This window comes from Dictyostelium purpureum (assembly GCF_000190715.1).
Source record: "Dictyostelium purpureum unplaced genomic scaffold DICPUscaffold_12, whole genome shotgun sequence".
In the NCBI taxonomy this organism is placed as follows: domain Eukaryota; phylum Evosea; class Eumycetozoa; order Dictyosteliales; family Dictyosteliaceae; genus Dictyostelium; species Dictyostelium purpureum.
In genome coordinates this window covers 47,578-75,131 of record NW_003519349.1, presented here as the reverse complement: position 1 = coordinate 75,131, position 27,554 = coordinate 47,578, and the positions used below count along the sequence as shown (strand labels likewise).

At 23.7% G+C, this 27,554-nt stretch overlaps 17 protein-coding genes across 17 annotated transcripts; 7 read left to right on the top strand and 10 right to left on the bottom strand.

The window, feature by feature from the left end:
- Positions 1-662: 662 nt before the first annotated feature.
- Positions 663-1,685, top strand: DICPUDRAFT_74704 (uncharacterized protein; the record flags this gene model as incomplete). The annotated part of the gene is made up of 4 exons (XM_003283699.1): positions 663-804; positions 878-907; positions 1,001-1,116; positions 1,185-1,685. 4 exons carry the CDS (start codon positions 663-665, stop codon positions 1,683-1,685), a joined length of 789 nt encoding a protein of 262 aa, XP_003283747.1.
- Positions 1,686-2,527: 842 nt separating this feature from the next.
- Positions 2,528-3,348, top strand: DICPUDRAFT_93523 (uncharacterized protein). The gene is made up of 3 exons (XM_003283698.1): positions 2,528-2,684; positions 2,760-2,912; positions 2,974-3,348. The coding sequence occupies exons 1-3, from the start codon at positions 2,543-2,545 to the stop codon at positions 3,321-3,323; spliced, it is 645 nt and encodes a 214-aa protein (XP_003283746.1). The 5' UTR covers positions 2,528-2,542; the 3' UTR covers positions 3,324-3,348.
- Positions 3,349-3,777: 429 nt separating this feature from the next.
- On the top strand, positions 3,778-4,085 carry DICPUDRAFT_26339 (uncharacterized protein; the record flags this gene model as incomplete). Its single annotated transcript, XM_003283697.1, has 2 exons — positions 3,778-3,808; positions 3,877-4,085. The coding sequence occupies 2 exons, from the start codon at positions 3,778-3,780 to the stop codon at positions 4,083-4,085; spliced, it is 240 nt and encodes a 79-aa protein (XP_003283745.1).
- Positions 4,086-4,195: 110 nt separating this feature from the next.
- DICPUDRAFT_74702 (uncharacterized protein) lies at positions 4,196-6,160 on the bottom strand (the record flags this gene model as incomplete). The annotated part of the gene is made up of 3 exons (XM_003283670.1): positions 4,196-4,208; positions 4,988-5,980; positions 6,084-6,160. 3 exons carry the CDS (start codon positions 6,158-6,160, stop codon positions 4,196-4,198), a joined length of 1,083 nt encoding a protein of 360 aa, XP_003283718.1.
- Positions 6,161-6,765: 605 nt separating this feature from the next.
- On the bottom strand, positions 6,766-7,787 carry DICPUDRAFT_74701 (uncharacterized protein; the record flags this gene model as incomplete). Its single annotated transcript, XM_003283669.1, has 3 exons — positions 6,766-6,969; positions 7,036-7,103; positions 7,643-7,787. 3 exons carry the CDS (start codon positions 7,785-7,787, stop codon positions 6,766-6,768), a joined length of 417 nt encoding a protein of 138 aa, XP_003283717.1.
- Positions 7,788-8,874: 1,087 nt separating this feature from the next.
- DICPUDRAFT_147443 (uncharacterized protein) lies at positions 8,875-9,866 on the top strand (the record flags this gene model as incomplete). The annotated part of the gene is made up of 2 exons (XM_003283696.1): positions 8,875-9,138; positions 9,282-9,866. 2 exons carry the CDS (start codon positions 8,875-8,877, stop codon positions 9,864-9,866), a joined length of 849 nt encoding a protein of 282 aa, XP_003283744.1.
- Positions 9,867-10,149: 283 nt separating this feature from the next.
- DICPUDRAFT_74699 (uncharacterized protein) lies at positions 10,150-10,827 on the bottom strand (the record flags this gene model as incomplete). Its single annotated transcript, XM_003283668.1, has 2 exons — positions 10,150-10,425; positions 10,483-10,827. 2 exons carry the CDS (start codon positions 10,825-10,827, stop codon positions 10,150-10,152), a joined length of 621 nt encoding a protein of 206 aa, XP_003283716.1.
- Positions 10,828-11,527: 700 nt separating this feature from the next.
- DICPUDRAFT_74698 (uncharacterized protein) lies at positions 11,528-12,208 on the bottom strand (the record flags this gene model as incomplete). The annotated part of the gene is made up of 2 exons (XM_003283667.1): positions 11,528-11,803; positions 11,861-12,208. The coding sequence occupies 2 exons, from the start codon at positions 12,206-12,208 to the stop codon at positions 11,528-11,530; spliced, it is 624 nt and encodes a 207-aa protein (XP_003283715.1).
- Positions 12,209-12,749: 541 nt separating this feature from the next.
- On the bottom strand, positions 12,750-13,431 carry DICPUDRAFT_147439 (uncharacterized protein; the record flags this gene model as incomplete). Its single annotated transcript, XM_003283666.1, has 2 exons — positions 12,750-13,025; positions 13,087-13,431. 2 exons carry the CDS (start codon positions 13,429-13,431, stop codon positions 12,750-12,752), a joined length of 621 nt encoding a protein of 206 aa, XP_003283714.1.
- A 310-nt stretch (positions 13,432-13,741) lies between these two features.
- Positions 13,742-16,165, bottom strand: DICPUDRAFT_52489 (uncharacterized protein; the record flags this gene model as incomplete). The annotated part of the gene is made up of 3 exons (XM_003283665.1): positions 13,742-14,236; positions 14,308-14,784; positions 14,864-16,165. The coding sequence occupies 3 exons, from the start codon at positions 16,163-16,165 to the stop codon at positions 13,742-13,744; spliced, it is 2,274 nt and encodes a 757-aa protein (XP_003283713.1).
- A 593-nt stretch (positions 16,166-16,758) lies between these two features.
- Positions 16,759-18,698, top strand: DICPUDRAFT_45022 (prolyl-tRNA synthetase). The gene has a single exon (XM_003283695.1). The coding sequence runs from the start codon at positions 16,790-16,792 to the stop codon at positions 18,380-18,382; it is 1,593 nt and encodes a 530-aa protein (XP_003283743.1). The 5' UTR covers positions 16,759-16,789; the 3' UTR covers positions 18,383-18,698.
- Positions 18,699-19,177: 479 nt separating this feature from the next.
- DICPUDRAFT_26366 (uncharacterized protein) lies at positions 19,178-20,071 on the bottom strand (the record flags this gene model as incomplete). The annotated part of the gene is made up of 4 exons (XM_003283664.1): positions 19,178-19,267; positions 19,335-19,407; positions 19,470-19,708; positions 19,778-20,071. 4 exons carry the CDS (start codon positions 20,069-20,071, stop codon positions 19,178-19,180), a joined length of 696 nt encoding a protein of 231 aa, XP_003283712.1.
- A 777-nt stretch (positions 20,072-20,848) lies between these two features.
- On the top strand, positions 20,849-21,260 carry DICPUDRAFT_85955 (uncharacterized protein; the record flags this gene model as incomplete). The annotated part of the gene is made up of 2 exons (XM_003283694.1): positions 20,849-20,981; positions 21,064-21,260. The coding sequence occupies 2 exons, from the start codon at positions 20,849-20,851 to the stop codon at positions 21,258-21,260; spliced, it is 330 nt and encodes a 109-aa protein (XP_003283742.1).
- Positions 21,261-21,501: 241 nt separating this feature from the next.
- Positions 21,502-23,008, bottom strand: DICPUDRAFT_74692 (uncharacterized protein; the record flags this gene model as incomplete). The annotated part of the gene is made up of 3 exons (XM_003283663.1): positions 21,502-21,961; positions 22,037-22,443; positions 22,526-23,008. 3 exons carry the CDS (start codon positions 23,006-23,008, stop codon positions 21,502-21,504), a joined length of 1,350 nt encoding a protein of 449 aa, XP_003283711.1.
- A 282-nt stretch (positions 23,009-23,290) lies between these two features.
- DICPUDRAFT_26369 (uncharacterized protein) lies at positions 23,291-23,742 on the bottom strand (the record flags this gene model as incomplete). The annotated part of the gene is made up of 4 exons (XM_003283662.1): positions 23,291-23,334; positions 23,407-23,424; positions 23,522-23,625; positions 23,687-23,742. 4 exons carry the CDS (start codon positions 23,740-23,742, stop codon positions 23,291-23,293), a joined length of 222 nt encoding a protein of 73 aa, XP_003283710.1.
- A 208-nt stretch (positions 23,743-23,950) lies between these two features.
- On the top strand, positions 23,951-24,727 carry DICPUDRAFT_85952 (uncharacterized protein; the record flags this gene model as incomplete). The annotated part of the gene is made up of 3 exons (XM_003283693.1): positions 23,951-24,078; positions 24,186-24,375; positions 24,452-24,727. The coding sequence occupies 3 exons, from the start codon at positions 23,951-23,953 to the stop codon at positions 24,725-24,727; spliced, it is 594 nt and encodes a 197-aa protein (XP_003283741.1).
- A 112-nt stretch (positions 24,728-24,839) lies between these two features.
- DICPUDRAFT_147431 (uncharacterized protein) lies at positions 24,840-26,857 on the bottom strand (the record flags this gene model as incomplete). Its single annotated transcript, XM_003283661.1, has 4 exons — positions 24,840-25,917; positions 25,987-26,241; positions 26,327-26,630; positions 26,707-26,857. The coding sequence occupies 4 exons, from the start codon at positions 26,855-26,857 to the stop codon at positions 24,840-24,842; spliced, it is 1,788 nt and encodes a 595-aa protein (XP_003283709.1).
- Between the last annotated feature and the right edge of the window lie 697 nt (positions 26,858-27,554).

Below are 27,554 nucleotides of genomic sequence, written 5' to 3'. Positions count from 1 at the left end.
GTGGGATATATGAATTGAATGTGGGTGAGTGTGAATAAGTTAGTGTGTGGTTGGAATTAAAAAAAAAATTTTTTAAAAAAAAAAACATGTTGATATGAATGTTATTATAAAAAAAAAATATTTATAGTGAAAAGCCGTATTTTTAGAACATTATAATAAATATTATTGTGTGTTTGTGTAGTTATTGTTAATATTATCGCGGTTAAAAAAATAATTGTAAGTGTGTTAGTTCAAACACAATATATTATACACACCCATTTGTATTTTAGGGGGTATTGTTGGCATATATTAAAACTCAAAAAGGAATATAAAAGAAAAAATATATCATTTTGATTTCAATTTTTTTTAATATTTTTGTTTTAATTATTTTATTTTTTTTTTTTTTTTTCAATTTTTGAAACACCCAATAAAATTTTTTTTTCTATCTCTTATCATAAATTATAATTTCAATTGGGTAAGAAAATACTAATGATAATATAAATAATCAAATTTTAGCTATTCTAATTTTTACAACCAATATAAAACCCAAAAATTAACAATTCTTATTTTTTTTTTTTTTTTTTTTTTCCTTTTCTTTTTGATTTAAATTTTACAATATTGTTAATTTATCTTATTCTTTGTTATTCTTTCTTATTCCAATTTAAACCATTATAGAAAACAAGATGCTTGATTACAGAACATTTGATAGTAAATATTTTATGGTCCTCTATTTACAATATAAGCTAGGCCAGCTATTTGACATCTATGTAAATGGTGAAATTGTAAATTTGGTATCAGAAAACACTTCATTGCTTAATTTTAAAAGTAAAAATTTATAATAAACCTTTTTTTTTATTTTTTATTTTTTTTATTAATATTTTTTTATTTTAAAATCTAGGCGGCCTTTTAGAGTTTGTTGTTGTCCAAAGTAAAATAAGAAAGAGAAAACTAAAGAACACTGGTTTGTATTACTGTTTTATTTAAAATTTTTCCAAATATTAATTTTTTATATTTTTAATAGGATATTGGAAACAAAATGGTATCGAGGGATCAGTTGAAACATCCCATTTGCCAATAAACGGTAATATCGAGACATTCAAAAGAACATTTACTAATCAAAGCCTAAAAACAGAAAAAGTAAATAAATTTAATTTAAAAAAAAAAAAATACAAAAATATATTAATTTTTTATTAAAAAAAAAAAAGCTTTGGGAATATAGCTTTTGCTTATTCAACCTTAGATTTGGCTATAAAATAATCCTAAGACACTACCTGTCCGACAGAATTGGTGCTGGCGATATCCCACATCGTTATACCCTCCATGATATCAACATCTCTATCAAAGCTAATGATAAAAATCAATTTTTCAGTAAAAACATTGTAAATATTGCCGAAAACGACTATGTTCTCATCGAAACCCTTGCTGGTTTCATTGATAGAAACTCATTCTCTCTGATTGCTCCCCATGAACTTTTGTACAACAATACCGAGTCCACAGAGCCAATTTCATATTACTTTTCTCAAAAACTTCAACAACAACAACAACAATTATTACTTCAAAACCAACAACAAATCAATTATAACAATTTCCCATTTGACAATGATGACAATGATGAAGATGCCGTTGTTTGTGATAACTCAAATTTTAACTATCTTGATGATGCATTACAAAATAATATTATAAACCCATTCTATGAAAATATGTAATTAATTATTTTTTAAAAAAAAAAAAAAAAAAAAAAAAAAAAAAAAAAATAATTTACCCATTTAAATTGTAAATAAAAATTAAATTCATATAAATAGTGGTCTCACTTTTACAATTTTTTTTCCATTTAAAACTTATTTATTCAATATTGAATTTTAAATTTTATATAATATTTTTTTTTTTTGCTGTTGTAAAAATAATTATTTTTTTATTAAATTGGTTTAATAACATTTTTTTGGTTTACAAACAATTTAAAATTTTAATTTATTTTCCATTCAACAGAGTGTGTGTAAAGGTGTGTGTATAAATTCTTTTAAAAAGGGGTGATATTTGAAAAAAAAACAAAGTGTTAGGGTTAGGGTTAGTGTTAGTGTTGGTGTGAGTATTAAGTTGTGATACTATAATATATCAGTATGATAGTATCAACATTCAAATAAATAGAGTATAAACAAATATATATTTATATTTTCATCTTAAAATAGAACAATAATTGTATTTATAATATAATAATTATTGTATTTATATATATTAGTATAATGATAAAAATGTTTTTTGTTTTTTTACTTGTTTTTTTTTTTTTGTGTGTGTATGTGTGTGTGTGAGTTTGTTTTTTCATGGGATTTACCTTTTATTGTATTATTGGTTTTTTTTCTAAATTGATATTTGTAAAATACAAAAAAAAAAAATGGTGAAAAAATTTATTTATTTTTATTTATATTTATTTATTTTTGTTTTTTTTTTTTTTAATTATTATTTTCATTGTTTTGTAACTGTTAAAAAACTTAAATAGAAATTTTTAATTTTTTTTTAATTGTCATTTTTTTTACCCAATTACAATTTGAAACTAATAATTAACAAAATGCTACACATTCGAACTTATGATTATAAATATATTTTAATACTTTATGCATATTATAAGTTGGGACAGTTATTCAATGTATATGTTAATAATCAACTAATCAATGTTGTATTAGAAGATTATTCACTATCGAACTTTGAAAGTAAGTATACCTTATTTACTCTTATTATTAAATATAATAAAAAATAATATTAATTTTTTTTTTTTTTTTTAAAAGGTGGGACTGTACACTTTGTTAATATTAAAAGTAAAATTAGAAAGAGAAAACTAAGCTCATCTGGCTATTGGAAACAAAATGGAATTGAGAATGTAATTAAAGCTGCCTTGCCAGAAAGCCTAATTGGTTCCAAAAGAACTCTAACCTATCAAGGTAAATTTATTTTAATTTATTAAATATTTTTTAAAATGATTATTAATATATTTTTTTATAGAGGATAAAAAATATAAACTTTGGGAATATGGTCTCTATTTGAACAACTATCAATACGGATATAATGTTTTAATTCGTCATTATCTTTGCGATACTGTTGGAACTCCCCAACGTTATGTTTCTGGTAATATTAAAGTTAGTATCAGACCAAAAGAAGGAAACATCTCATTTTCAAGATCTGACTTTGTTATTGACGAAAATGACTTTGAAGTAATAGATTCAATTTATTATTTTATTTGTAATAACAAATTTAATATAATTGATATAAATATGAATATATACGACAATCACTCAGGCATATTAGATGAAAATGACGCCGAAAACCAACATAGACTCATAACTTCTAAATAAATAAAATTTTACTTTTTAAAAAACTAATTTTATAAAAAATTAAAAAAAAAAAAAAACATATCAATAACCATTAATTTTTAGTGAACATCTAATATTATTTATTTTTTTAATTTTAATTTTTTTTTAATAAACTGTTCAAAAAAATTGAAAAGGTAAAAATTGGGGTGGGGGATATGGAAAGAAATATATGAAAAATTAAAAAAAATATTTATTTAGTAATTTTTTTGAGTGTGTGGGATTAGTGTGTTTAAAAATAATAATATTTTTTAATAAAATGTAAATAACAACATTACTTGATTTATAATAATCTAAAAAAGAAATAAAGAATTACCTTTTTAATTATATAATTTTAAAAATTAAAAATGAAATTCTAAAGTGAAAAAAAAAACTATAAAATAAAATAAAATTTTTTATTTATTTATTAAATTCAATTAAATAAACAAATTATTAAAAAATGACAGTATTAAGACCAGGTGATCATTATGGTAAGTTAAAAAAATATAAATATAAGAAAAAGATAATTTTCTAACCTTTTTTTTTTATTTATTTATAGATGTTCCAACTAAAGGTAAATCCTTAGCCAATTTAGTATTTGAAAATGAAGGTGATGAATTAGGCAAGCTTGAATTAAAAGTAAATGGTAATATTCAAGAAAACATTGAAATCCAACCACATTCTACCCAAAACAAATCAATGATTGATATTGGTAAAGGTCATCTTACAATTTTTAACATTGGCAAAACCCACATCAAATTACTTTAAATAAATTAATTTTAATTCTTATAATTTAAGATAAAAAAAAAAACTATTATATATTTTATTCTTTAAATCAAATTTAATATATTTAAAATAAGATATTTTTAAAATTATATTCAAATGGTAAAACTATAAGAAAAAAAATTAAATAATTTTAATTTTTAAAATTAAAATTAGATAAGTTTTTATAAAAACATTTTACAATTACACTTATAAAAAGAGATCTTTTTTGTAACAAAATATCGGGTATTTGTAATAGTAATTCATTTATATTATTTTCTATATAAAATGTGTTGGTGTGTATGGGTTAGGAATTTAAAAAAAATTAAATTTTTTTATTTCAGTGATGTTTAAAAATCCAAAAGAAAATTAATGAATAAAGGTACTTTACAGGAGATACCAATGATAGGAACAATATTCAAAAAAAAATAAAATTAAGAAAGTTCCACCAACCCCTTATGAAAGTGAATTTAAAAAATTAAACTAGATTTACATGTTATCATCTTTAAAGACCAGTAAAAATTTACATGAAAGTTTTATTGGTATCATTATTTGGTAATGAGCCGGCAGATTTTAGGTTCAAGTGAATCATAATATCTCAAATATTTTTGATTATTGTTAAGCTGCAACCAATTATTTCTCTTTTTTTTGAATGGTTAAAACCAGAAGTTTTAAAATCATTCCTATCTTATCAAATTAATAGTGTCATTTTATTTTATTTATTGTAGTATTATTAAAATGTAGTATTGTTAATATAGTACTTTTTTTTTTTACTTGGTTATAACTAGGGGTTATAATTTAGTTTATCATTAGAAAAAACGGCTTTGTATAGCTTTGGGGTCGAATAGTCACTTATTGAAATCAAATTCATTGTTTTAGTTCATTTTTTTTTTTTTAGTACAACGAACGTGAGTTTTGTGAGACTATTTGGTAATGTGCCGGGTATATTTACTTGGTTAAATTTATAACTGAACGTGAGTGTTGTGAGTCTATTTGGTAATGTGCCGGGTAGAATTACTTGGTTAAAATTAGTACCGAATTTGAGTGTTGTGAGACTATTTGGTAATGTGCCGGGTGAAACTACTTGGTTAAATTTAAAACCGAATGTGAGTGTTGTGAGACTATTTGGTAATGTGTCGGGTAGAACTACTTGGTTAAAATCATGACCGAATGTGAGTGTTGTGAGACTATTTGGTAATGTGCCGGGTGAAACTACTTGGTTAAATTTAAAACCGAATGTGAGTGTTGTGAGACTATTTGGTAATGTGCCGGGTGAAACTACTTGGTTAAATTTAAAACCGAATGTGAGTGTTGTGAGACTATTTGGTAATGTGCCGGGTAGAATTACTTGGTTAAAATCATGACCGAATGTGAGTGTTGTGAGACTATTTGGTAATGTGCCGGGTGAAACTACTTGGTTAAATTTAAAATCGAATGTGAATGTTGTGAGTCTATTTGGTAATGTGCCGGGTAGAATTACTTGGTTAAAATTAGTACCGAATTTGAGTGTTGTGAGACTATTTGGTAATGTGTTGGGTAGAACTACTTGGTTAAAATAATGACCGAATGTGAGTGTTGTGAGACTATTTGGTAATGTACCGGGTGGAATTACTTGGTTAAAACTAGTACCGAATGCGAGTGTAGTAATTGTGTTTGGTAAAGTTGTTAGAGTTAGCATTTTAGAAGAACCGTGCAAATATAAAATTGTCAAAAATGGTGGATATTCATCTTTATCTGGTAGTGGATCACTACGCCAGTTAAGTGTTGTTATATATGATTTATTTTTAAACTTGCTATAACCTGATATATCAAGAAGTTGAACACTATGTTTAATAAACTTTAAAATATGTTTATGAATTTCATTTCTTAAAAATATATTATTCCAAACTATATATAATAATCTATAATAAATAGTTAAAAAGAGAAAAAACTAATTAATATGATTTTAATTAATCTATTATTTATATTTATTTTATGTATTGTATTATATTGTATTATACTTACCTATCACTAATATTATAGCTGTTTTTTAACTCTTCATTTACGCGAAAGTTAATTAGAGATGATAGTAGTTTATTCATTGTTAGTATAAAAATTAATGAATAAAATTAACATTTCTTTTTTATAAATTGAATTTTTTAAACAAAATGTAAAAATTTTTTTATAAAATTTTTTTTTTTTAACCCTTAAAGTTGAAGAAAATTTTTTTTTTAACCCTTAAAGTTGAAGAAAATTTTTTTTTTAACCCTTAAAGTTGAAGAAAAAAAAAATTTTCTAATAAATTTTTTCTTATAAATTTTTTTTAATAAATTTTTAAAAAAAAAAAAGCAAAATGTTTTTTTGTGATAATAAATAAAAAATATTTCGATTTCCAATATAAAAATATGTAAAAAGACACTAAAAATTCATAAAAATAACAAAAACATATAAAAAAAGAATAAAGTTTTTTAAAAAATAGTTCTATTTAAAAATATTAGAAATAATCTAAATAAAATAAATTAAATTTTTTTTATAAAAAAAGATTAAACTATTATCAAAGCTCTGTGTTCTTTTTATAATCCTTGTTGTTCTATTATGGTTTCGTTATAGCTATTAGGTTTCTATTGATTATTATTGATTACTGATTTTCCTTCTTTGATCCATTTGATTCTTTAATTGTTATATCCCTATATTTTCTAAATTTTCTTTAATCTTCGATAATTGCAGTTTCACCAATTTTTGAAGTAAAAAATTCATTTTTGTTGAAAATATTTGCTTTTTCGCATTCTATTATTAATAGTTTTGGCGGCTCTAATAATGGCTCGGTCGATAAAATAAAGGTACCCCAATGTACTCCGAATGACCTTTTACTAGTTAGTTCTTTGTGGATTCTTACGGCTTCTTCTATGACCTATTGATTTGAATAGAGAGTGATGATCGGCTGTATCACCTGCAAAATACATAGTTTTATTTTCACCCTTGACACCCAACCGCCCCATAAACTTGAATTTCTATCAAACAATCCTCTTTGTGAACCGTAGTTTGCTGGTGTGTATATTAATTTTAAATTATTATTGTATGTAACTTCGTCCCACCAAAAAACAATAAAAAATGAATTTAAATTTATAATATTATAATAATATTATTATTTTTATTAAGAGAAATTTTAGAAAAAATTAAAATTAGTGGGGGGTAATGGATTTCTTCTGGTTTTGATTTCATCAAGTTTATTTTGATCAAGTTGGTAGTCGAAAGCCATCACCAATAGTTTCTTTTAAATCAATAACAAATCCAATGATCAAATATTTGATCCAAATGCTCATGAATTCCACGGTATTTGGATGGAAAGAATTTGGAATCTTTTCATCTATAGAAATCCCTCAAATAAGCACGTTAGACTACAGTTGTTGTGGATTTCATTCTATGTAAGTGATTTCTTTTTTTATAAGGACAATAAAATTTTGTAAACCAGCTCTTGCTTTATCTCCTGTATAATATTTAGTGTATACAAAAATAAATTAAAGAAAGGAATATAAATTAACAAAGGAGTAATTTTAAATTGAGTTTATAAGCTTTATACATACCTAAAATTGGAAACTCATTATGCTGATAAGATGGTTCTCCGTTGTTATTATATTCAATTTCACCCAATGAATTTCTATTTAAGTACATTTCTTTAGTAAGTTCGGTACCACTTTTTGAACCTTGATAACCATGTGAAACCTTCATTAATCTTTTTGTTTTACAACTATATTCAACACCGAATTTAATCACATGACTATTATCTTTTTTATAATAATATTTTTTTTTCTTCAAAGAGGCTGGTTGGCTTTTGAATTTCCACAACTGAAACACAATTGAAAACTGGACAATAGGGTATTTTAGTTACGGGATGTTATTGATATCCTAAAGTGACCAATAAACGATCATATCTTTCATTCAATATTTTTGAAAATACATAATAAAGCTTATAAAGACCTCTTTCATAATAATTGTAGAAAGTACGAGGAGAGATTTTAAAATAACTACAAAGGTCTGATATTGATGTATATTCATAAAAATTTTTGAACCCCTTAAAGTTTAAAATTTATTATTAATTTTTTTGAATTTTACAATAATTTTTATAAAGTTACTTAACATAATTATCCATTTATCTGTTACTTTTTCAGATTTAAATCTTTCATCTTCTTCTACAATGTAAATTATTTTATCAAACTTCTAACGATACACCAATAGTTTGGTCAAATACATCCAGACAAAACAAATTGTTTTTTTGTTTAATTTTTTTTCCCATTTTTTTATTTTTTAATATATATAAATAAATTATTTATATTTATTTTTTATTTGGCATAAAAAGCAAACGAATTTAGTTGTTTAATAAAAAAATGAATTAAAAAAAGAATAAAAATTATAATTAAAAAATTAAAGAATAATTCCGCACGTGGGGTTAATTTTATTTAAATTTTTCATTTAATAAAAAATTTTTTTAATTCTGTATGGATTTAATTAAAATAATTTATTATGTTGTGAAAAAATAATTTTGTGTTTTTATCAAGTAAAAAAAAACCATGAAAACAAGTTTAAATTGATATCGATTATTTTTAATATGTGAAAAAAAAAAAATGTTTGAGAAAGGATCAAAATAAGAAAATTATTTTATTGGTTAATAATTATTTTATTTTATTTTATTTTTTAATTTTTTTTTAATTTTTTCAATTTTTTTAATTTTTTTTTTTTTCTTTTTTTAAATTTTTCTTTTTTAAAATATTTATTAAAACATATAATACTAATAGTAATAAAATAATATACACAAAAAATGTCCGAAGAAGAAATAAAAAACCAATCAATTGATTCTTTAAAAGAAGAAATAGATTTACACGATAATAAAAATAAAAAATATATTCCAAAAGAATCATATAATGCGGTATCATTCGATTATTCGAAAGAGGACGAAAAAGCGAAAAATGCACATCTACCAAAGAAATTCACCAAAGAAAATAATATAGATAATCATTATATAGATCCAACCGAAAATCTAACACCTCAACAAAAAAAAATTTATGAATTAAGAAAGAAATTAGTAAGTATCTAAATGTTATATTATAAATAATTAATTTAATAAATAAATAAATAAATAAATAAATAAATAAATAAATAAATAAATAAATAATCTATAGTATATTTTATTTTAATATTAATTAAAATTATTTTAAATATTATTAGGAAAACTCAAAAAACTCAATATATAAAACAGTTGTAGATGAACATAAAAGAATTCACCAAGGTGCACAGGATGAAATTGATGAAAAAAGAAAAATATATAAAGAAAAGGTTAAACAAGAAGAGGAAGAAATGAAAAAGCAAGGTTTAGATCCAGAAAAAGAAAAATTAAGAAATATAGTTGCAGATGATATTAAAACTAAAAAGAAAACAGGAAAAAAATACGATAAAGATAGTTACACAGACGAACATGTTTATAAATCATATAAGAAAAGAGTTAAAGAGATGGAATCATTTCACAATTCTGAACACTTTAAACCAGTGGTATCTGATAGTTCCGAATCTCTAGAAACTGTAGAATATGGTAAATCATCAGTTGTCCCCCGTGGAAATATAAATGCAATGAAACAAGAGTTATTAAAGAATCAAGAACAAAGAAACAGCTTCAAAAGAAAGGGTATTAATGATGAAGAAGATGTCAACTATGTAAATGAAAGTAACAGAATCTACAACAAGAAAGTTTCACGTGCCTATGACAAATATACTTTAGAAACAAGACAAAATTTAGAAAGAGGTACTGCTCTTTAATTTTAAAAAAAAAAGAATTAAATAGAATAGTGTTGTTATTGGGATAAACAACATTATGATTACAAATTATGTAATTTTGTATATATATTTAAACACTACACCTTTATTATGTTTTTTTATTTTTTTTATTTAAGTTTGTTCTGCAATAATAGTTTTGATTTAATTGTTTTAATAACATTTACATTAACTATTTACAATGTACCCAAATGATTGTTGCTTGTTAAACCCATATTTCGTTTTTTTCTAGTTACGATTCTTTATAATGCATAAAAAAAGATATCTATTAAAAATTTTTGAGAAGGGTTTTTTCATCAACATATGGTTCAAAATTATCACTTGCAAGATTTTGTGGAGATGATTGAGTATTTTGATACGATAAAAATTGTGGAGGTGGAGTGGGTAAAGGTAAATCTGGATGATAGATACGAACAAAAATATGTGTTGCATAATGAGCACTTTTTCCCGATCCATAAACCACTGTTTTACTAAAAAATGAGAACCCTTTTGAATAATATCTAGCATTTAATTCTTTAAAATAATTATCAAAATCTGCATTAATCTATAAATATCTGGTTAATATATTGTAAACTTAAAATTAATATATATATATACATACTTTTTTTCCCCTTCTTACCCATTGAGCTATTAATAATATTAAAAAAAATACAGCAACCCCCACTCCTACCCAAACACCTATGATAGAGTTTAAACAAAGTGAAATTATAAGAGGTATAAAAAAACAAAGAAGAATTATAACACCAAAAATATTTAAAATTTTAAATAATTTCGATGGGTTCTTTTCTATAAGTGTTTTAAATTGATGAATAATTTCTAAATATTCTTCCAATGTGATTAAGTTTACTAAATAAGGGGGTAATGAAGTTGGTACAATCAATATTGATGTTTTAATCCTGCCAAAATTTTCTGAGGCCAACCTGTGTGTGTTGTCATAATTTGACATTTTTTTATTAATTTAATTTTTTTTTTATTTTGTGGTTATTTAAATATTTAAAATTATTATTTCAAAAAGAAATAAAAAAAATAAAAAATAAAACTTAAAAATTTAAAAAAAAAATCTATGGATAATAAAAATATCTTCTATTACCAGGCTTTTTTATTTTTTTTGAATAAAGATTATAAATTTAATATAACATTATGAAAAAGTTGATTTTTTTAATATTTAAATTAGTCCCATAAAGAGTCAGGAGTGTTATGATTCCGGGGAGTATGGTCACAAGTCTGAAACTTATTAGAATTGATCACGGAGGATCTTATTTCGTGATCATTATTACTATGTACTTATTCAATATTAGAAAATGAGAGAGTTGGGGAAATAATACCACTATGTTGAATATCAACAAACTGGTAGTATTCAACAAATATTTATGAAAAGTATTAATATTTATATAAACAACATTAGATTACAAATTATGTAATTTTTTATATATATTTAAAAACTACATCTTTATTATGTTTTTTTTTTTTTTTTTTTTATTTAAATTTGTTTTGCAATAATGGCTTGAGATCTAATTGTTTGAATAAATATACCGGTTCATTTACATTAACTATTTACAATATACCCAAATGATTGTTGCTTGTTAAACCCATATTTTGTTTTTTTCTAGTTACGATTCTTTATAATACATAAAAAAAGATATCTATTAAAAATTTTTGAGAAGGGTTTTTTCATCAACATGTGGTTCAAAATTATCACTTGGAAGATTTTGGGGAGATGGCTGAGTATTTTGATAAGATAAATATTGTGGAGGTGGAGTGGGTAAAGGTAAATCTGGATGATAGATACGAACAAAAATATGTTTTTCAATAAAAGCACTTCTTCCTCTTCCATAAACTTGAAGCTTACAAAAAAATGAGAACCTTTTTGAATAATATCTAGCATTTATTTCATCAAGATAACTATCGAGATCTGCTTTCATCTATAATTATCTTGTTAATATATTGTAAACTTAAAACTAATCTATAAATATACATACTTTTTTTCCCCTTCTTATCGATTGAATTATAAACAATGAAGACACTGTAATAGAAACTGCTCCTCCTACATAAATACCAATGGTAGAACCAAAAACACAAAGTGAAATTACTACAGGTATAAAAAAACAAAGAAGTATTATACTAGCAGAAATAATATTTTTTGTTAAAAAACTCGATGGTGTATTTTCTATAAGGGCTTTTATTTGATGAATAGTTTCTAAATATTCTTCAAATGAGATTAAGTTTACTAAATAAGGGGGTAATGAAGTCGGTACAATTAATTTTGATGTTTTAACATCGCCATAACTTTCTGAGGGCAATCTGTGTGTATTGTTATAATTTGACATTTTTTATATTGATTTAATGTATTTTTGTTTTACCATATTAATAAAATTTATTATCAAAAATTATTTTTTTTAATTATATTTTTTTCTCCAAAAAAAATTTAAAAAAAAAAAAATAAAAATTTCGGAAGGAACAACCCCTTGAAAATAAAACCTAAAAATTTAAAAAAAAAAATTCATGCAAAATAGAAAATATTTTTATATTCCCAGGTTTTTTTTTAAAATAAAAAAAATTTAATATAATATTTTAATAAAAAAAGTTTATTTTTTAAATATAAATTGGTCCCATCCAGAAACAGATGTTGTGAAGTTTGTTGAGGAGTTTGCTTTTTTTGATTCGTTGATGAGCTAACTGGTTTTTTTTTTTTTTTTTTTTATTTAAGTTTGTTTTGCAATAATAGTTTGAGATCTAATTGTTTGAATAAATATATTGGTTCATTTACATTAACTATTTACAATGTACCCAAATGATTGTTGCTTGTTAAACCCATATTTTTTTTTCTCTATTTACGATTCTTTTATAATACATAAAAAAAGATATCTATTAAAAATTTTTAATAAGGGTTTTTTCATCAACATATGGTTCAAAATTATCACTTGCAAGATTTTGTGGAGAAGATTGAGTATTTTGATAAGATAAATATTGTGGAGGTGGAGTGGGTAAAGGTAAATCTGGATGATAGATACGAACAAAAATATTTGTTACTTTTTTTGCATTTTTTCCTGCTCCATAAACTTTGATTTCTCTAAAAAATGAGAACCCTTTTGAATAATATCTAGCATTTATTCCATTAAAATAATTAACCAAATCGGCTTCCATCTATAAATATATGGTTAATATATTGTAAACTTAAAATTAATCTATATTTAAATATACATACTTTGTTTGCCATTCTAACCAATAGAGTTATAAACAATATAAGCAAAGATCCAGCCACCGCCGCTCCTACCCAAATACCTATTTTAGAGTCTAAACAAAGTGAAATTGTTAAAGGTATAAAAAAACAAAGAAGAACTGTAACACCAAAAATAGTTAAAAATTTTAAAAATTTCGACGGTCTCTTTTCTAAAAATGTTTTAAATTGATGAATAATTTCTAAATACTCTTCTAATGTGATTAAGTTTAATAAATGAGGGGGTAATGATGTTGGTACGATTAATATTGATGTTTTAATATCGCCATAACTTTCTGTGGGCAATTTATGTGTATTGTTATAACTAGCCATTTTTTATATTGATTTAATTTATTTTTGTTTTATTATTTAAATAAATTTTATTTTAATATTTAAAATTTATTTTTACAAAAAAAATTAAAAAAAGTAATATTTTTTTTTGAATTTTTGAAAAAATAAACCTAAAAATTTAAAATAAAAATCCATATGGTATCTTAGAATATTTGGAATTGGAAGATTCTATTACCGGTTTTTTAAATAAAGAAAACATTTCAAATCAAAAAACTATATTACTGGTTTTTTTTAGAATAAAGAAAATATAATATAATATTTTAATAAAAAAAGTTTATTTTTAAAATATAAATTAATCCCATCCAGAATCAGATGTTGTATCCATAGCATTACTATTATTATTATTATTATTATTATCCACTGATTCAATATTAGAAGATGTTGAAGATGGTGCAGATATAATTGTATTATGTTGTGGGGTTTCACCACCCAATTCAGAAGATGAGAGTGTTGGGGAAACAATACTGCTATGTTGTGGGGTTTGTTGTGGAGTTTGTTGAGGAGTTTGCTGTTGTTGATTCGTTGATGAGCTAACTGGTGATAAAAATTGTGAACTCTTTTGATTTGCTTTAAAGAATTCAAACATTGGTGCTGCATTCTTTTCATTAATTCTTTGTGAAGCCTTATCCATTAAAATTCTTGTGAGATGAATAATATCATCCAATTGTTTATTATCGACCCTTGATTGATTTTGTTGCTGTTGCTGTTTTTTAATTACAACCAAAATTGTATTATATAATTTTTGAATAAAAGTTATAAAATCTCTTTGGCCCATTCTTGTAAAGTTCTATTTATATATAAAAAAAAAAGTATTAGTATTTATATAAACAATAGCTATATTACTAAAAAAATAATTACCTCTAATAAATATCTAACCAATTGCTTTTGAACGAATGGGAAAAATCTAAACTTGAATAAAAACTGATCAATAACAATTATATTTAACCTGTGCTCTTTAATATGGAGTACCTGTGAAACCAAAGATTGAATGAAATCATTACCAATATATTTATAAATATCGACATTATTCATTAAGCTTTCAAAAGCGTTATCATCTGCTAATGTTGATGTTGGTGTAGTTGTGGTTGTAGTTGCTGTTGTACCACTTGTACTGGCATTAATATTTATATTACCACTACTGTCTGTAATATCGGTATTTGAGGATGAATTTGGGGCTGAAGTGGTTGAAGCTGATAAAATAGTTGGTGATTGTACATTTTCTATAAGATTAATATTATTATCTTTACAAATTAATCTATAAATTAATTTTAAATATCTATCAACAGTTTGTAAATCCCTATCTACAACCCTTTTAATAATATAAGCTAAAGTTATCTATTATAAAATTAAATAATAAACTATTAGAGAAAATTCGACCAAACCAATAAATCTTTTATGTATGTGTTATATTTACTTTTTTACAGACTTCATATTTCAAAAAACAATTTTCCAAGTCTTGAATTTCTGAAGTTTCTAATAAAGTTGAACTATCTAAAATTGGTGAAGTGGCCGAGGTTGAGGCTGTAAGAGTTGATTTTGATGATTCACGTGTGACATCTTCTAAAATTTGTGAAGCAAAAACTGGGTAAAAAGTTTGAAGAATATGCTTTTTGATATGTGGTGTATTGAATTTATTTTGTTTTATCATTTTGTGTGCCTTTAAGCCCAACACCAAAAGATATGTTAAAAATTTAATTGATTCATCATCTTTTGGTATTTGTTTCCTTTTTACTACCTCTTTTAATTGAATTAATATATTTTTAACGATGCAGTTGATTGCTACTGGATTACCAAATACCATTGCTACATCGCCCAATACTGATGAATTTTGATTTGATACAGCATTTAAACTTGTTTGAATTTCTTTAACACGTCTACTATCTAAATTGTTATCACGGATGCAAGCATCCAAACACCAAGCGACATTATGTGAGCCATCAGTATCATAAATTTCGTTAATACTACGATCGTGTATTGCCATTAGAACTTCAGCACGCAAATTGCATAATAAATAATTTCCAGTATCTGCAAATATCTTTTTGAGGTGCTCTAAGAACATTTGATACAACTCGGGTATTTTACCAAATAAATCGGCAATCTCTTGAAGTGTTATATTATTCTCACGTCTTTTGGCTGGTAAAGTGTGAGATACCGCAAATAATACAGGATCAGAGCTTGATGAAACTGACAATTGTTCGTTCATATCTTGAATTAAATTTGAATCCTCAATGTATTGATGAATTAATGGTACAACTTTGTCTTTGAATAACTGGGGTGAAACTAACCAAATTTGTCTCTTTACTTCAATTGGGCATTGTTCGTAAAGTTCTTCAGATTCTGATAGTTTGAGTAAAAATGCTGTTGGGACCTCTGGTGTTAATCTCCTCATAACGTTCATCGGTATTTCTTGAAGCTCTTCAAAACTGATATAGGCAAAACTTGTTTCCAATAACTTTTCTAATTCGCTTTTGTTCAATGTGTTGATTTTATTTAATAAATCTTTTTTTAATGATGTCAAAAGATTTAAATAAAGCTCTCCACGTGGTACTTGATGCAAATCTAATAAATTTAAAACTGGTGTGACTGTTGGTAAACTTTTCTTTGATATCCCATTTTCTTGTTGAAATTGATTAATAAATTGAAGTGGATAGGTTGTGTTACTTAGTGATGTTAATATTTTTTCTGCTCCTGAATTACCAATTAAAAACTCATCCATTTTTATTTGATTATTTGATAATATAATAACATTTAAAGTTTATTTTTAAAAATAAATGAATAAATGTTTGAAATATAATAAAAAAATATATTAAAAAAAAATAAATAAAAAATTAAAAAATTAAAAAATTTTGAAAAAAAAAAAAAAAATTTTTGAATTTATTTGTTAAAAAAAGAGGGAATTAAATGAAATTAATAATTTCTATATTTAGATTTATTTAATATTGTATGAAAACAAGGTTATATTATTAATTAAGCAGTTTGATTTTTTTAATTTATTTTAGGGAAAATAAACAAAAAAAAAAAAAAATTATTATTTTGATAAGTTTTTTTTTGTTAAAACAAAAATAACAAAAAAAATCCAAAAAAAGGGTTTTGTTTTGAAATTTATGAAAAAACAAATAATATTATTGTTGATTATTTCTTGTAATTTTATTAAAAAAAAAAGAATTATGTCTATATATATATTTTTTTTTATTTTTTTTTTTTAAAATTAAAAAAAAATTTTAATTTTTTTAAAAAAAAAAAAAAAAAATTTTAAAAAAAATCGTGAATTCAAATTTTTTTTTTTTTATTTATTTTATTTTCATTTATAATTATTATAATAATTTTTTTTAAATAAAAAATGACAGATAATAAAGTTAAAGAACAAAAACCAAAGAAGGATAACAATGCTGGTAAAAAGGCTGATGCCAAATCCAATCTTTTAGGTGCAGGTGTTAAAAAAGAAGACGATTTTTCAGAATGGTACACAAATGTTATCACTCGTTCAGAGATGATCGACTATTATGATATCTCTGGTTGTTATATTCTCAGACCATGGGCTTATTCAATTTGGGAACAAATTCAAGCATTCTTTGATTCAGAAATCAAGAAATTAGATGTTCAAAATGCATATTTCCCATTATTAGTCTCAGAAAAGGCTTTAACCACCGAAAAAGATCACATTGAAGGTTTTGCCCCAGAAGTTGCTTGGGTTACTAAAAGTGGTGGTTCAGATTTAGCCGATCCAGTCGCTATTCGTCCAACTTCAGAAACCATTATGTATCCAGCTTATGCCAATTGGATTCGTTCACACAGAGATCTTCCATTAAAATTAAATCAATGGGTTAACGTTGTCAGATGGGAATTCAAACGTCCAGTTCCATTCCTCCGTAGTAGAGAATTCTTATGGCAAGAAGGTCACACTGCCTTTGCTAATAAAGAAGAAGCCGATCAAGAAGTTTACACTATTCTCGATTTATATAGACGTGTTTATGAAGAATTATTATGTGTACCAGTTGTTAAGGGTGTTAAATCAGAAAAAGAAAAATTCGCTGGTGGTCTTTACACTACTACTATTGAAGGTTTCATCCCAACCAATGGTCGTGGTATTCAAGCTGCTACCTCACATTGTTTAGGTCAAAACTTTTCAAAAATGTTCAACATTGAATTCGAAAATGATAAAGGTGGTAAATCTTTAGCTTGGCAAAATTCATGGGGTCTCACCACTCGTACCATTGGTGTTATGATCATGCTCCATGGTGATGACAAAGGTCTTGTACTCCCACCACGTATTGCTCCAATTCAAGCTGTTGTTATTCCACTTCACTTCAAAGATGCCGATACAACCGCTGTCGATACTAAAGCCAAAGAAATCGCTGATTCACTCAAAGCTGCTGGTATTCGTGTCAATTTAGATAATCGTCCAAATTATAATCCAGGTCACAAATACAATCATTGGGAACTCAAAGGTGTTCCAATTCGTATTGAAATTGGTCCAAAAGATGTTGCTAGTGGTAGTGTTATCTGTTGTCGTAGAGATACTGCTGAAAAATCAAAAGTTGAAATTTCAAATATTGTCAATGGTGTTAAAGAACTTTTAGATACTGTTCAATCAAATCTTTTCAACAGAGCTGTCAAAGAAAGAAACGAACACATTGTTAATATCACTCAATGGAGTGAATTCGTTCCAGCTCTTGATAAGAAAAATCTTGTTTTAGCTCCATGGTGTGAAAAACCATCTTGTGAAGACTCCATCAAAAAGAAGAGCTCTGAAGAATCTAAAAATAAAGCCGAAGAAGAAAAAGGTTTCTGTCTCACCGGTGCTGCCAAATCACTTTGTATTCCATTAGCCGACCAAGAACACGTTAAAATTCCAGAAATGAAAGAAGATACCAAATGTTTCTGTTGTGGTGAAAAAGCTACTAAATATACCTTATTCGGTAGATCATATTAAATTCAACTACATTAAATTATATAAAATAAAATCAAAAAAAATATTAAAAAAAAAAAAAAAAAAATTATTTAAAAAATTGCATAGCTATTTTAAAAATAAATTTTATAAATACAATATTTATTATTTTATGGAAAGTAAAAAATCAAAAATATAGTTTCATAAAAATAAAAATTTAAAAAACAGTGTTTAAAACACAATAATATTTTTTTTTTTTAAAATTAATTTTATTTAATTTGTTTAATAAAATCATTAAAGAAAAATAGAGAAAGAGTTTGGCACTTCAGGGGAGATTCAAAGCTCAAAAATTAATAGAACCTAATAAATAATATTAAATTAAATTTAATTAGTATATTATTTCTTTTTATATTCTTTTTATGATTTAAATATAAAAAAAAAAAAGTAAATCAGCTGCAGCATGAGGTTGTAACCATCGTTCCTATTTGGTGTATGGAATAATAGGTGTCTTAAGCCTTGTCTCATCATCTAACTTTTTTTTTTTTTTTAAAATATTTATATGGAGACTTACAATAATTGTTGTTTTTGACGAAAAAAAAAAAAAAAAAAAAAAAAATTTATAAAAACTAAAAATTGAAAAAAAAAAGGTAAAAAAAAATGAATTTTTTACCTTTTTTTTTTTTTTTTTTTTCAAAACTAGTCTCGTTATTTATTATTTTTTTATTAAAAAACAAGTCTTGTTATATTTGTTTAAAAATTTATTATAATGTGTAGTTTAACTTTTACTATTTTTCTTAAAAAATAATGACGGGGTGATGTTGATATTGGTGCTGGGTTAGCCTATGGGGCATTAATAAGAATTCCCAAATATTCACCCAAATGAACACCAAGCAGTTGATAGTTTTTTAATAAAATACTTGATGCAATGCCCTTTGGTAATAATGTAATAAGAACGTTAATAAAATAAAAAAAAGATAAATATTGTTTATAAACTTACTCTTGATATTGGTACTAAATCTAAAAGATGGGCCAATAATACATTTTTTTCATTATCTAGAAAGGTTGTGAAACTAAATTTTAAAAAAAAGTTAATAAATTTTAAAAAAAAAATGAAATGAAATGAAATACAAACCCTTGGTGAATTATTACATTTAAACATGATGATAGCTTTTTTACAACCTTATCTATACTGCAAGTATTGTAAAGTTGAATATCTTCTCTAACTACACTTGGTACAATTTTTAAAAAGTTTACAAACTCCCCAATTGTAATTCCATATAAATTAAAAAAATCAAAAATAACTTCATTTGTACTTGTTATTTGTTTTCTTAAACCATCAACACAGTCGGTTGGTGATGGGTTAATTGATTTCTAAAATAATAAAAAAAGGGTTAGGTTTGATTATACCATAATAAAGAAAAAAACAATCTTTGAAATTACCTCAACACCAGCAATTATGCCTATAATGATATTGCCTAAATCATCTCTTGTCAAAGCTTTGACAACTTTTGTTATATTTAGTTGTCTTACTTGTCTAACCATTTCAATATCATGATGCGTAATATTTGGAAAAATTGCTTTTAATTGTTTTTCTAATTTTATTTGAGTAATATCATTGGCTATATTATCTTGATTATCTATAATGTTGTTGGTGCTGTTATAATTTGTAAATATTACATCATTTTTATTTTTGATGTTATCTTTGGAATAAACAAAACAATTAAGTAATAGCATAAGTAGGATTATAGATATATAAATTTTCATTTTATAATTTTATATTAAATAAAAAACAAAACAAAACAAAAATATCTTTTTAGTTTATTATTTCTTTTTTTTTTTTTTGTTATTTATTATTTTAATTTTAAAATTTTATTGATATATTTAGTAAGGTTATTAATGTTATACGATTTTCAATAGATTTTTACTTTATTTATACACATAGTTTACCATGGTAAACATTGAGTATTAGTTGTATGGAACATTATCATTATTATTGTTATTTTTGATTTTAAAAAAAAAATATTTTGTTTTCATGTTTATTGCTAAATTCAAAAACCAACCCCCAAAATAACCATTGTATGATCATTATTACAAATATATATAGTTTATTGTGCTTATTTTGGGGTGAGATAATAATAGTTTTGAATTCTCCCAAACTACAAAATTTTAAATTATTTATTTTTATTTTTACCCCACTTTATTTTTATTTTAAAACAATTATTTACATTTTAGACTGTTTTAAAAATAAAATATATAATTAAATATATATTTATATAACATAGTTTATATAAAATATTTATTATTCTGAGAAAATATTTATTATTTAATTTTTTTTAAAGAAAATTTTTTTTTTATAGAAATAATATTGAAAAAACTTTTTTTTTTATTTTTATTTTTTTAAAATTTTTTATATATTAATTGTTTTTTTTTGAAATTTTTTTTTTTAATTTTTTAATTTTTTTTTTTTTAATCTTTATTTTTAAAATTAATAAATATAAATAACAAATAAAAATGAGTGAAAACACTGATACCAATGATTTAAATCAAGATGTTTTAAGACTTTATAGTTCATCCGGTCACGAATTTGTGTTATCTAGAAAAATGTCATATGTTTCAGGTACCATTAAATCAATGTTAAGTGGTGGTAAGATATAAAATAGAAGCAATTAGAAAAAAAAAAAAAAAAAGAAAGACCAATATTAACATTGTTTATTCAAATATTAAAGATAACTCAAATTTTATGGAAGATCAAAATAATGAAATTCGTTTTAGAGAAATTTCAACACCAGTTTTAGAAAAAGTTATTCAATACTTTTATTTTAAACACAAATATACAAATAGCACAACTGATTTACCAGAGTTTCCAATTAATGAAAAGGTAGTTGTAGATTTATTATTAGCTGCCCATTTCTTAGATTCTTAAATTTAATCTATATAACAATCATTAAATTATTAAAAACACCTTAAATAACAATACCAACAACAACAACAACAACAACCACAAAATCCACAACCAAACAACTAAACAACAAGCAAATAAAATATTATGTATACACAATATATATAATACATGAAATTGTAAAATAAAATATATGCATTTTTTTTTTTTCTAATTCAAGGAAATAGGAACTTTTTTTTTTTTTATATTTAAAAATATGTTGTTATTACATTTCTTTATTTAAAATATTAATAAACATAAAGCAATCAGTAAAGGTATTGTAGAGTGGAACAGGTGCGACACGGATAACATCTGGATCTCTAACGTCACAAATAACGCCATTATTTAAGAGATTCTTTTTTAATTCGGCAGCTTTAATACCTTTAATGTAAAGTGAAAGTTGGGTACCTCTTTGATTGGTATCTTTAGGTGTGATGATATCAATGTCGGTGGTTTTTAATTTGTGGGTTAAAAGGTATTCTAAATAACCAGTTAATACTTTAGATTTTGCAGATAATTTAGAAACACCACCTGCTTTTTCAAATACTGAGAGTGATGCACGAAGTGCAGTGCAATCGGCAACTGATGGATTTGACATTCTAAAACCAAGTGCACCTTCTTCAGCATAAAATTCTTTTTCTTTTTGGAAACGATTAGCTAAACAATTACCAAACCAACCTCTTAATCTAAATAATTAATAGTAATAATAATACTAATTAGTATTAATCATACTTTATCTTTTAGTTTTAAATAAAATTTACCTTTTATCAGTCTTTGAATCATAAGATTCTGTGTGTTTTGAATGAACAAAGACACCAGCGATAGCACCTGGACCACTATTTAAATATTTATATGAACACCAACTGGCAAAATCAACTTGCCAATCGTGAAGTTGCATAACTACATTACCAGCAGCATGTGCTAAATCCCAACCTACAACTGCACCAACCTCATGACCAGCTTGAGTGATGGTCTTCATATCAAAGAATTGACCTGTAAAATATTGAATACCACTTAATAAAACTACAGCAACGCTATTACCATGTTGCTTAATAGTATCGACAATATCTTGAGTATTTAATGTATATTCTCCATCTCTTGGTTTGATTTTAATTAAACTGGTTTCTGGTTCAAATCCATGATTTTTAATTTGTGATTCTGTAACATACTAAAGAAATATAAAAATAAAAGAAAAAGTGTTAATATATAATGTTTATAAAAAACATATAAAACAGTGTTGTGATATTTACTAAATCAGATGGAAAAGCGCCATATTCTATAATGATTTTATGTCTATCTGAGGTTGGTTTATAGAAATTTGCCATTAAAACATGAATGTTGGTTGAAAGACTGTTCATTGGGCAAACTTCATTTTTTTTAGCACCAACAATTTTAGCGAGTGATTCTTGAATTTCTTCATCAATATGAAGGAATGGATGTGAACCTTGAACATGACCTTCAACAGCATATTTTCTCCAATCAGCTAAATAACTGTTTACTAATTGTTTTTCGACTTCTTTTGGTTGTAAACCTAATGAGTTACCTGTGAAATAAATAACTGGTTTATCTAAAATGCTTGAATCTGCTTTATTAATATCATCAACAATATCTTTTGTGATTGGGAAATTAAACTCATCCTTCATTGATGGAAGTAATGAGTCTAATTTTTCTGAAAGTTTTTCATCTTCTAATGATAAATTATTTGATTTAACAAATTCTAAAAATTCTTTCATTTTATTATTTTGAATAGTTTTTTAATATTTAAAAATTAAAAAAAGAAAAAAAAAATTTTATAAAAAAAAAATAGAAAAATAAATTTCGTTTTAAAATTAAAAAGAAAAAAAAAAAAAAAAAAAAAAAAAAGAAAAGAAAAGAAATTTGGGTAGCTATATATAAATTGTGATTATAAATTCCCTGATTAATACTTTTAAAAAAATTATTGGATTATCTATATTTAAAATGTAACCATAATTTCGATCATTTTATTTTATTTTTATTTTTATTTTTATTTTTTTTTAGTTGTAATATAATTCGAGACCATCCCCGTCATGAATTTCATCTAAAATTATAAATTATAGGTATAGTGTTAGTACATTATTTATTATACTTTTTTTATTAAAATAATACTTACAATCATCAAGAGTAATATCTATGATTGGCCAATTAAAAATTTTTAAATATAATTAATAAACTTTATTTTTAATATAATAATTAATAATAATAATAATAATAATAATATCACTTACGATCTTTATAAATAATATTTGATTTTTGTAATCTAATTTTCTCAGCCTTGATACCAATTTGAGCTGATAAAACTTTTTTTAAATCACCAATGGTATCATCACCGCTACAAAAAAAAATATTAATATAGGGTTATTAAATATATATTAGAATGAAATATAACTTACTTGACCTTAACTCTGACTTTACTACCTAAACGATCGTTACATGTAACTTCAATCATATTTATATACTATTACAATAAAAAAAAATATAAAAAAGTATAAAAAAGTAATAATTTAATGAGAAATGAATATTAACAAAATGAAAAATTAAAAATAATTTTAAAAAAAATTAAAAAATTAAAAAAAAAAAAAAAAACAATTATTTTTTTTTTTTTTTTTAAATTTTCATTAATTAAAACATCACACCCCCATAACAAATAAATAAATATGTCATCCCCAGACACAAAAAAGAAAGAGTTTGAACAGTTATTAACAGAAGCCGCACCATCCGATAAATTGGCATTGTTTTTTAACTTACAGGAACAAAGAGCTACCATTTCGAATAAATTTTCAGAGTAATATACATTATATTATAAATAATATATGATCACACACACCACACAATATTAACCACTATCACATTTTACATTTACTAATTAAAATGTTTAAATAAAAAATGTAGAGCATTTAAAACCTTTTCCAAAGATCAAGATTTAGAAGAATATAATAAAAAATGTACATCAATCACATTACAACTTTCAAGCTTGGGTGCTGAAATTATTCAAATTGAAAATTCTTTATCAACATCAAATCCTGAATGGTCAAAAACAATTTCAAAAATAAGAGAATTAGAAAAATCTAAATTTTTATTGGTAAATATAAATATTTTAAATATAATTTATATAAAGGATACATTTTATTAATATTATAATTCCTTTAAAAATAAAGACAGTAGAAGACCAAGTTTTAAAAACTGAAATTGATAATAGTAAATCATTAATATCAAACCAAGTATCAGAACAACCAACAGCAGGCAGTTGCTTTTATGAACATATAGAAATATGTGAAAAACAAATCAAAGAAAATAAATTAAAGTTTAATCAATATATAGAATCAATTAATGAACACTTGGAAAATTTAAAATATGATTTGAATGAAACCTCAGTCGGTATTAATAGTGGTGAGTCAAAAGAACACGAACATACACATGAATGCAAACACTAAAATAAATATTATATACAAAAAACAAGAAATCTATTCTATTTTTTTTATATTTTTTTTTTTAATTATGTGTAAATATATATATGGTTTTTATTTTATTTTATTTTATTTTATCTTATTTAAATTCTGATGCAACGATTACATCGTCTTTTAATTCTCTTAAACGGCCTATAAAATCACCTAAATCATCTTCATCATTTAAGCTAATTACAGTGGGGGCTTTGGAATATTTATAATTATTATCTATTGTTGTAATGTTATTATTAATGGTTGTGGTTGTGCCATGAATGCCTGCTATATTTTTTGTGGATATTGAAATAGTAGAGTACTTATCATTCTTGGTGGTATTTGGTAAACTGTTAAATAAATTTGGAGTGGATGTAAATTGATTATTATTATTATTTGTAATGCTAATTTTTTTAAGGTTATTATAAAGTGCAGCCTCATCGGATTCGTTGCTATTATTGCTATTGCTATTTTTATTATTATTGTTGCTTTGTGATTGGTATGGTGGTGATGACATAGCATTGGAGTTTATACTTATTGAATTTACAGATACTAGATTTTCAGTGCTATTATAGTTAATTGATGCGTTATATGTAATTGTTTTGTCTGAAAGGATATCAAATCTTTTGATATAATCTACTGCCGCTGTTAAATTGATAAGATGATATCCCATTGAGGAATTAAAAATTTCAGTAAATATAAATTTCGAACAATACATTAAATCTGAAATTAAATGTTTGGGACGTGCTTGAATTAAAAGGTATGCTGTAAGTGGTAATGCATCATCACCTGTAATAGTTAAAACATTGTCTTCATCAACACATTCCAATAATGTTCTCATCTTTATGGATTCTTCAATTTCTTTTGATGCTTGAATAATTGTTAAAAGTTTATCTAATGGTGTTACTGATGGTGATGGTACTGATGATGATAATGTTATAGTTGATGATGTTACTGGTGATGCTATTTCGTCTATTTCACTAGAGGTGGTGGGTAAATCACTTGAAAATGATAACATTACTTCTTTTGCTTTAATTAAATGTGCTTCAAACTCCTGTTTAATTCCAATTTCGCCAAGTGATTGCTTTGATAAATATAACATTTTTTCGTATAATTGACTATCTTCTTTTTCGTAAATTATCTTTAATTCTTCATAGATTTTATTTTGTAATTTTCCCATAATATAGCTATTATATGTATAAAGATATTAATATTAGTTAATGATTTTATTTCCACAAATTTAATAATGAACCTACCTCTCCAATAGCATTGATAAATTGTTCATTTGTTTTTCATTAGTTTGAAGTTGTTTATATTCTGCATTTGCACAAACTAAATCATCTAAAACTTTTTCGTGAATTAATAAAAGACTTCTTCTTACATTCTCTACTGATTCTTTACATAAAATTGAATTATTCATTTCAAAATCTTCTAGTTGTTTATTTGCTTTATTAAGTACAATGGTTGTGATGGTTGTTAATCCTTTATCTAATAAAAAGAAATCTTTGGATCTAAAATAAATAAAAATAAAAAGTGTTAACATGAAAAATGGTTCTAGTTTATGAATAGAGGAGATTTATATAATTATCTACATACTGTGTAAATGTTGGTTTTTGTGGTTTTGGAATAAAAAAATGATGTCCTATTAAATCCATGTCACTTTGCGAAAATGAAATTGATGGTTTAACACCAGTACTACCAACTAAAGGCTCTTCTATACAAATTAATCTATATGATTTAAAATCTTTATTATAACAAAGTTCATCAAATAATATTTTAACCTTTTTGGAACTATTGTTTTTATCTATAATATAACCATTATCTATAATATAGTGTGTATCTTTATTTAATGTTTCGTATTCACTTTGATAATATTTTGATTCTATAAAAACATGTGATTCTAAATAAAAATAAATTAGTACTCAATATTTCTGTTGCTTTACTAATCTAATCAACAATGGGAACTAATAACTTACCAACAATCTTCTGTGTAAAATTCATTCCATATAATGAGGAGAATTGAGGTATACATAATGTATAACATTTTGATTCTATTAAATTGAAAATCTTTGTATATTTGGTTTTAATTGTTTTAAAAAATATATTTAAATTTAAATCTTCGTCCATCTTTATTTATGCTATATCATATATATATATATTATTCTTTCTTTTTTGTGGTATTTCTAATATTTATTATTAAATTTGAATACATATGAGAAGATAGAGAAAAGAAGAGAAAATGTGTGTATATTATTAAATATAATATGAAAACAATTATGTGTATTGAATATTATTAAAGTAAATAATAAAAAAATTTTAAAATTTTAAAAAAAAACAAAAAAAAAACACAAAAAAAAAAGAGAAAAAAAACTTTATGTTACTGCTATTATAATTATTAAATTTATTTTGGCAATATTATTTGACACTCCTATGTGTTGGTGTAATGAGTGTGTTATTGGTGTGTGTGTGTATAATAACTAAACAAAAAAAAAAAATAAGTTGAGTGTGTGTATGTGTGTTTTTTCCTTTCCTTTTGCTCTACTTGTTTTTTTGTTGAAAGTGTGGGTTTGTATGTATTGTTAAGCAAAGGGGTGTTTGATTAAAATGTATTTATAGAAATATATAAAAATAGAAAATTGTATAATACAAATAAAAACTTAAAAACTTAAAAAAAAAAAGATAACTTAATATTTATTAACTCTATTAAATAGTCGTATTAATAAAAAAGTGTATAATTGTTTAATTAAATTTTTTATAATAATATAAAAATTATAAAAAAATTAAAAAAAAATTAAAAAAAATAAAAAATTAAAAATTTAAGAAA

Excerpts from the sequence above, each read along its gene's own strand:
- DICPUDRAFT_93523 (XM_003283698.1), top strand. The coding sequence starts at position 2,543 with ATGCTACACATTCGAACTTATGATTATAAATATATTTTAATACTTTAT. Across the intron at positions 2,685-2,759 it reads TTCACTATCGAACTTTGAAA|GTGGGACTGTACACTTTGTT; the intron begins GTAAGTATACCT and ends TTTTTTTAAAAG. Across the intron at positions 2,913-2,973 it reads AAGAACTCTAACCTATCAAG|AGGATAAAAAATATAAACTT; the intron begins GTAAATTTATTT and ends ATTTTTTTATAG.
- DICPUDRAFT_45022 (XM_003283695.1), top strand. The coding sequence starts at position 16,790 with ATGACAGATAATAAAGTTAAAGAACAAAAACCAAAGAAGGATAACAAT.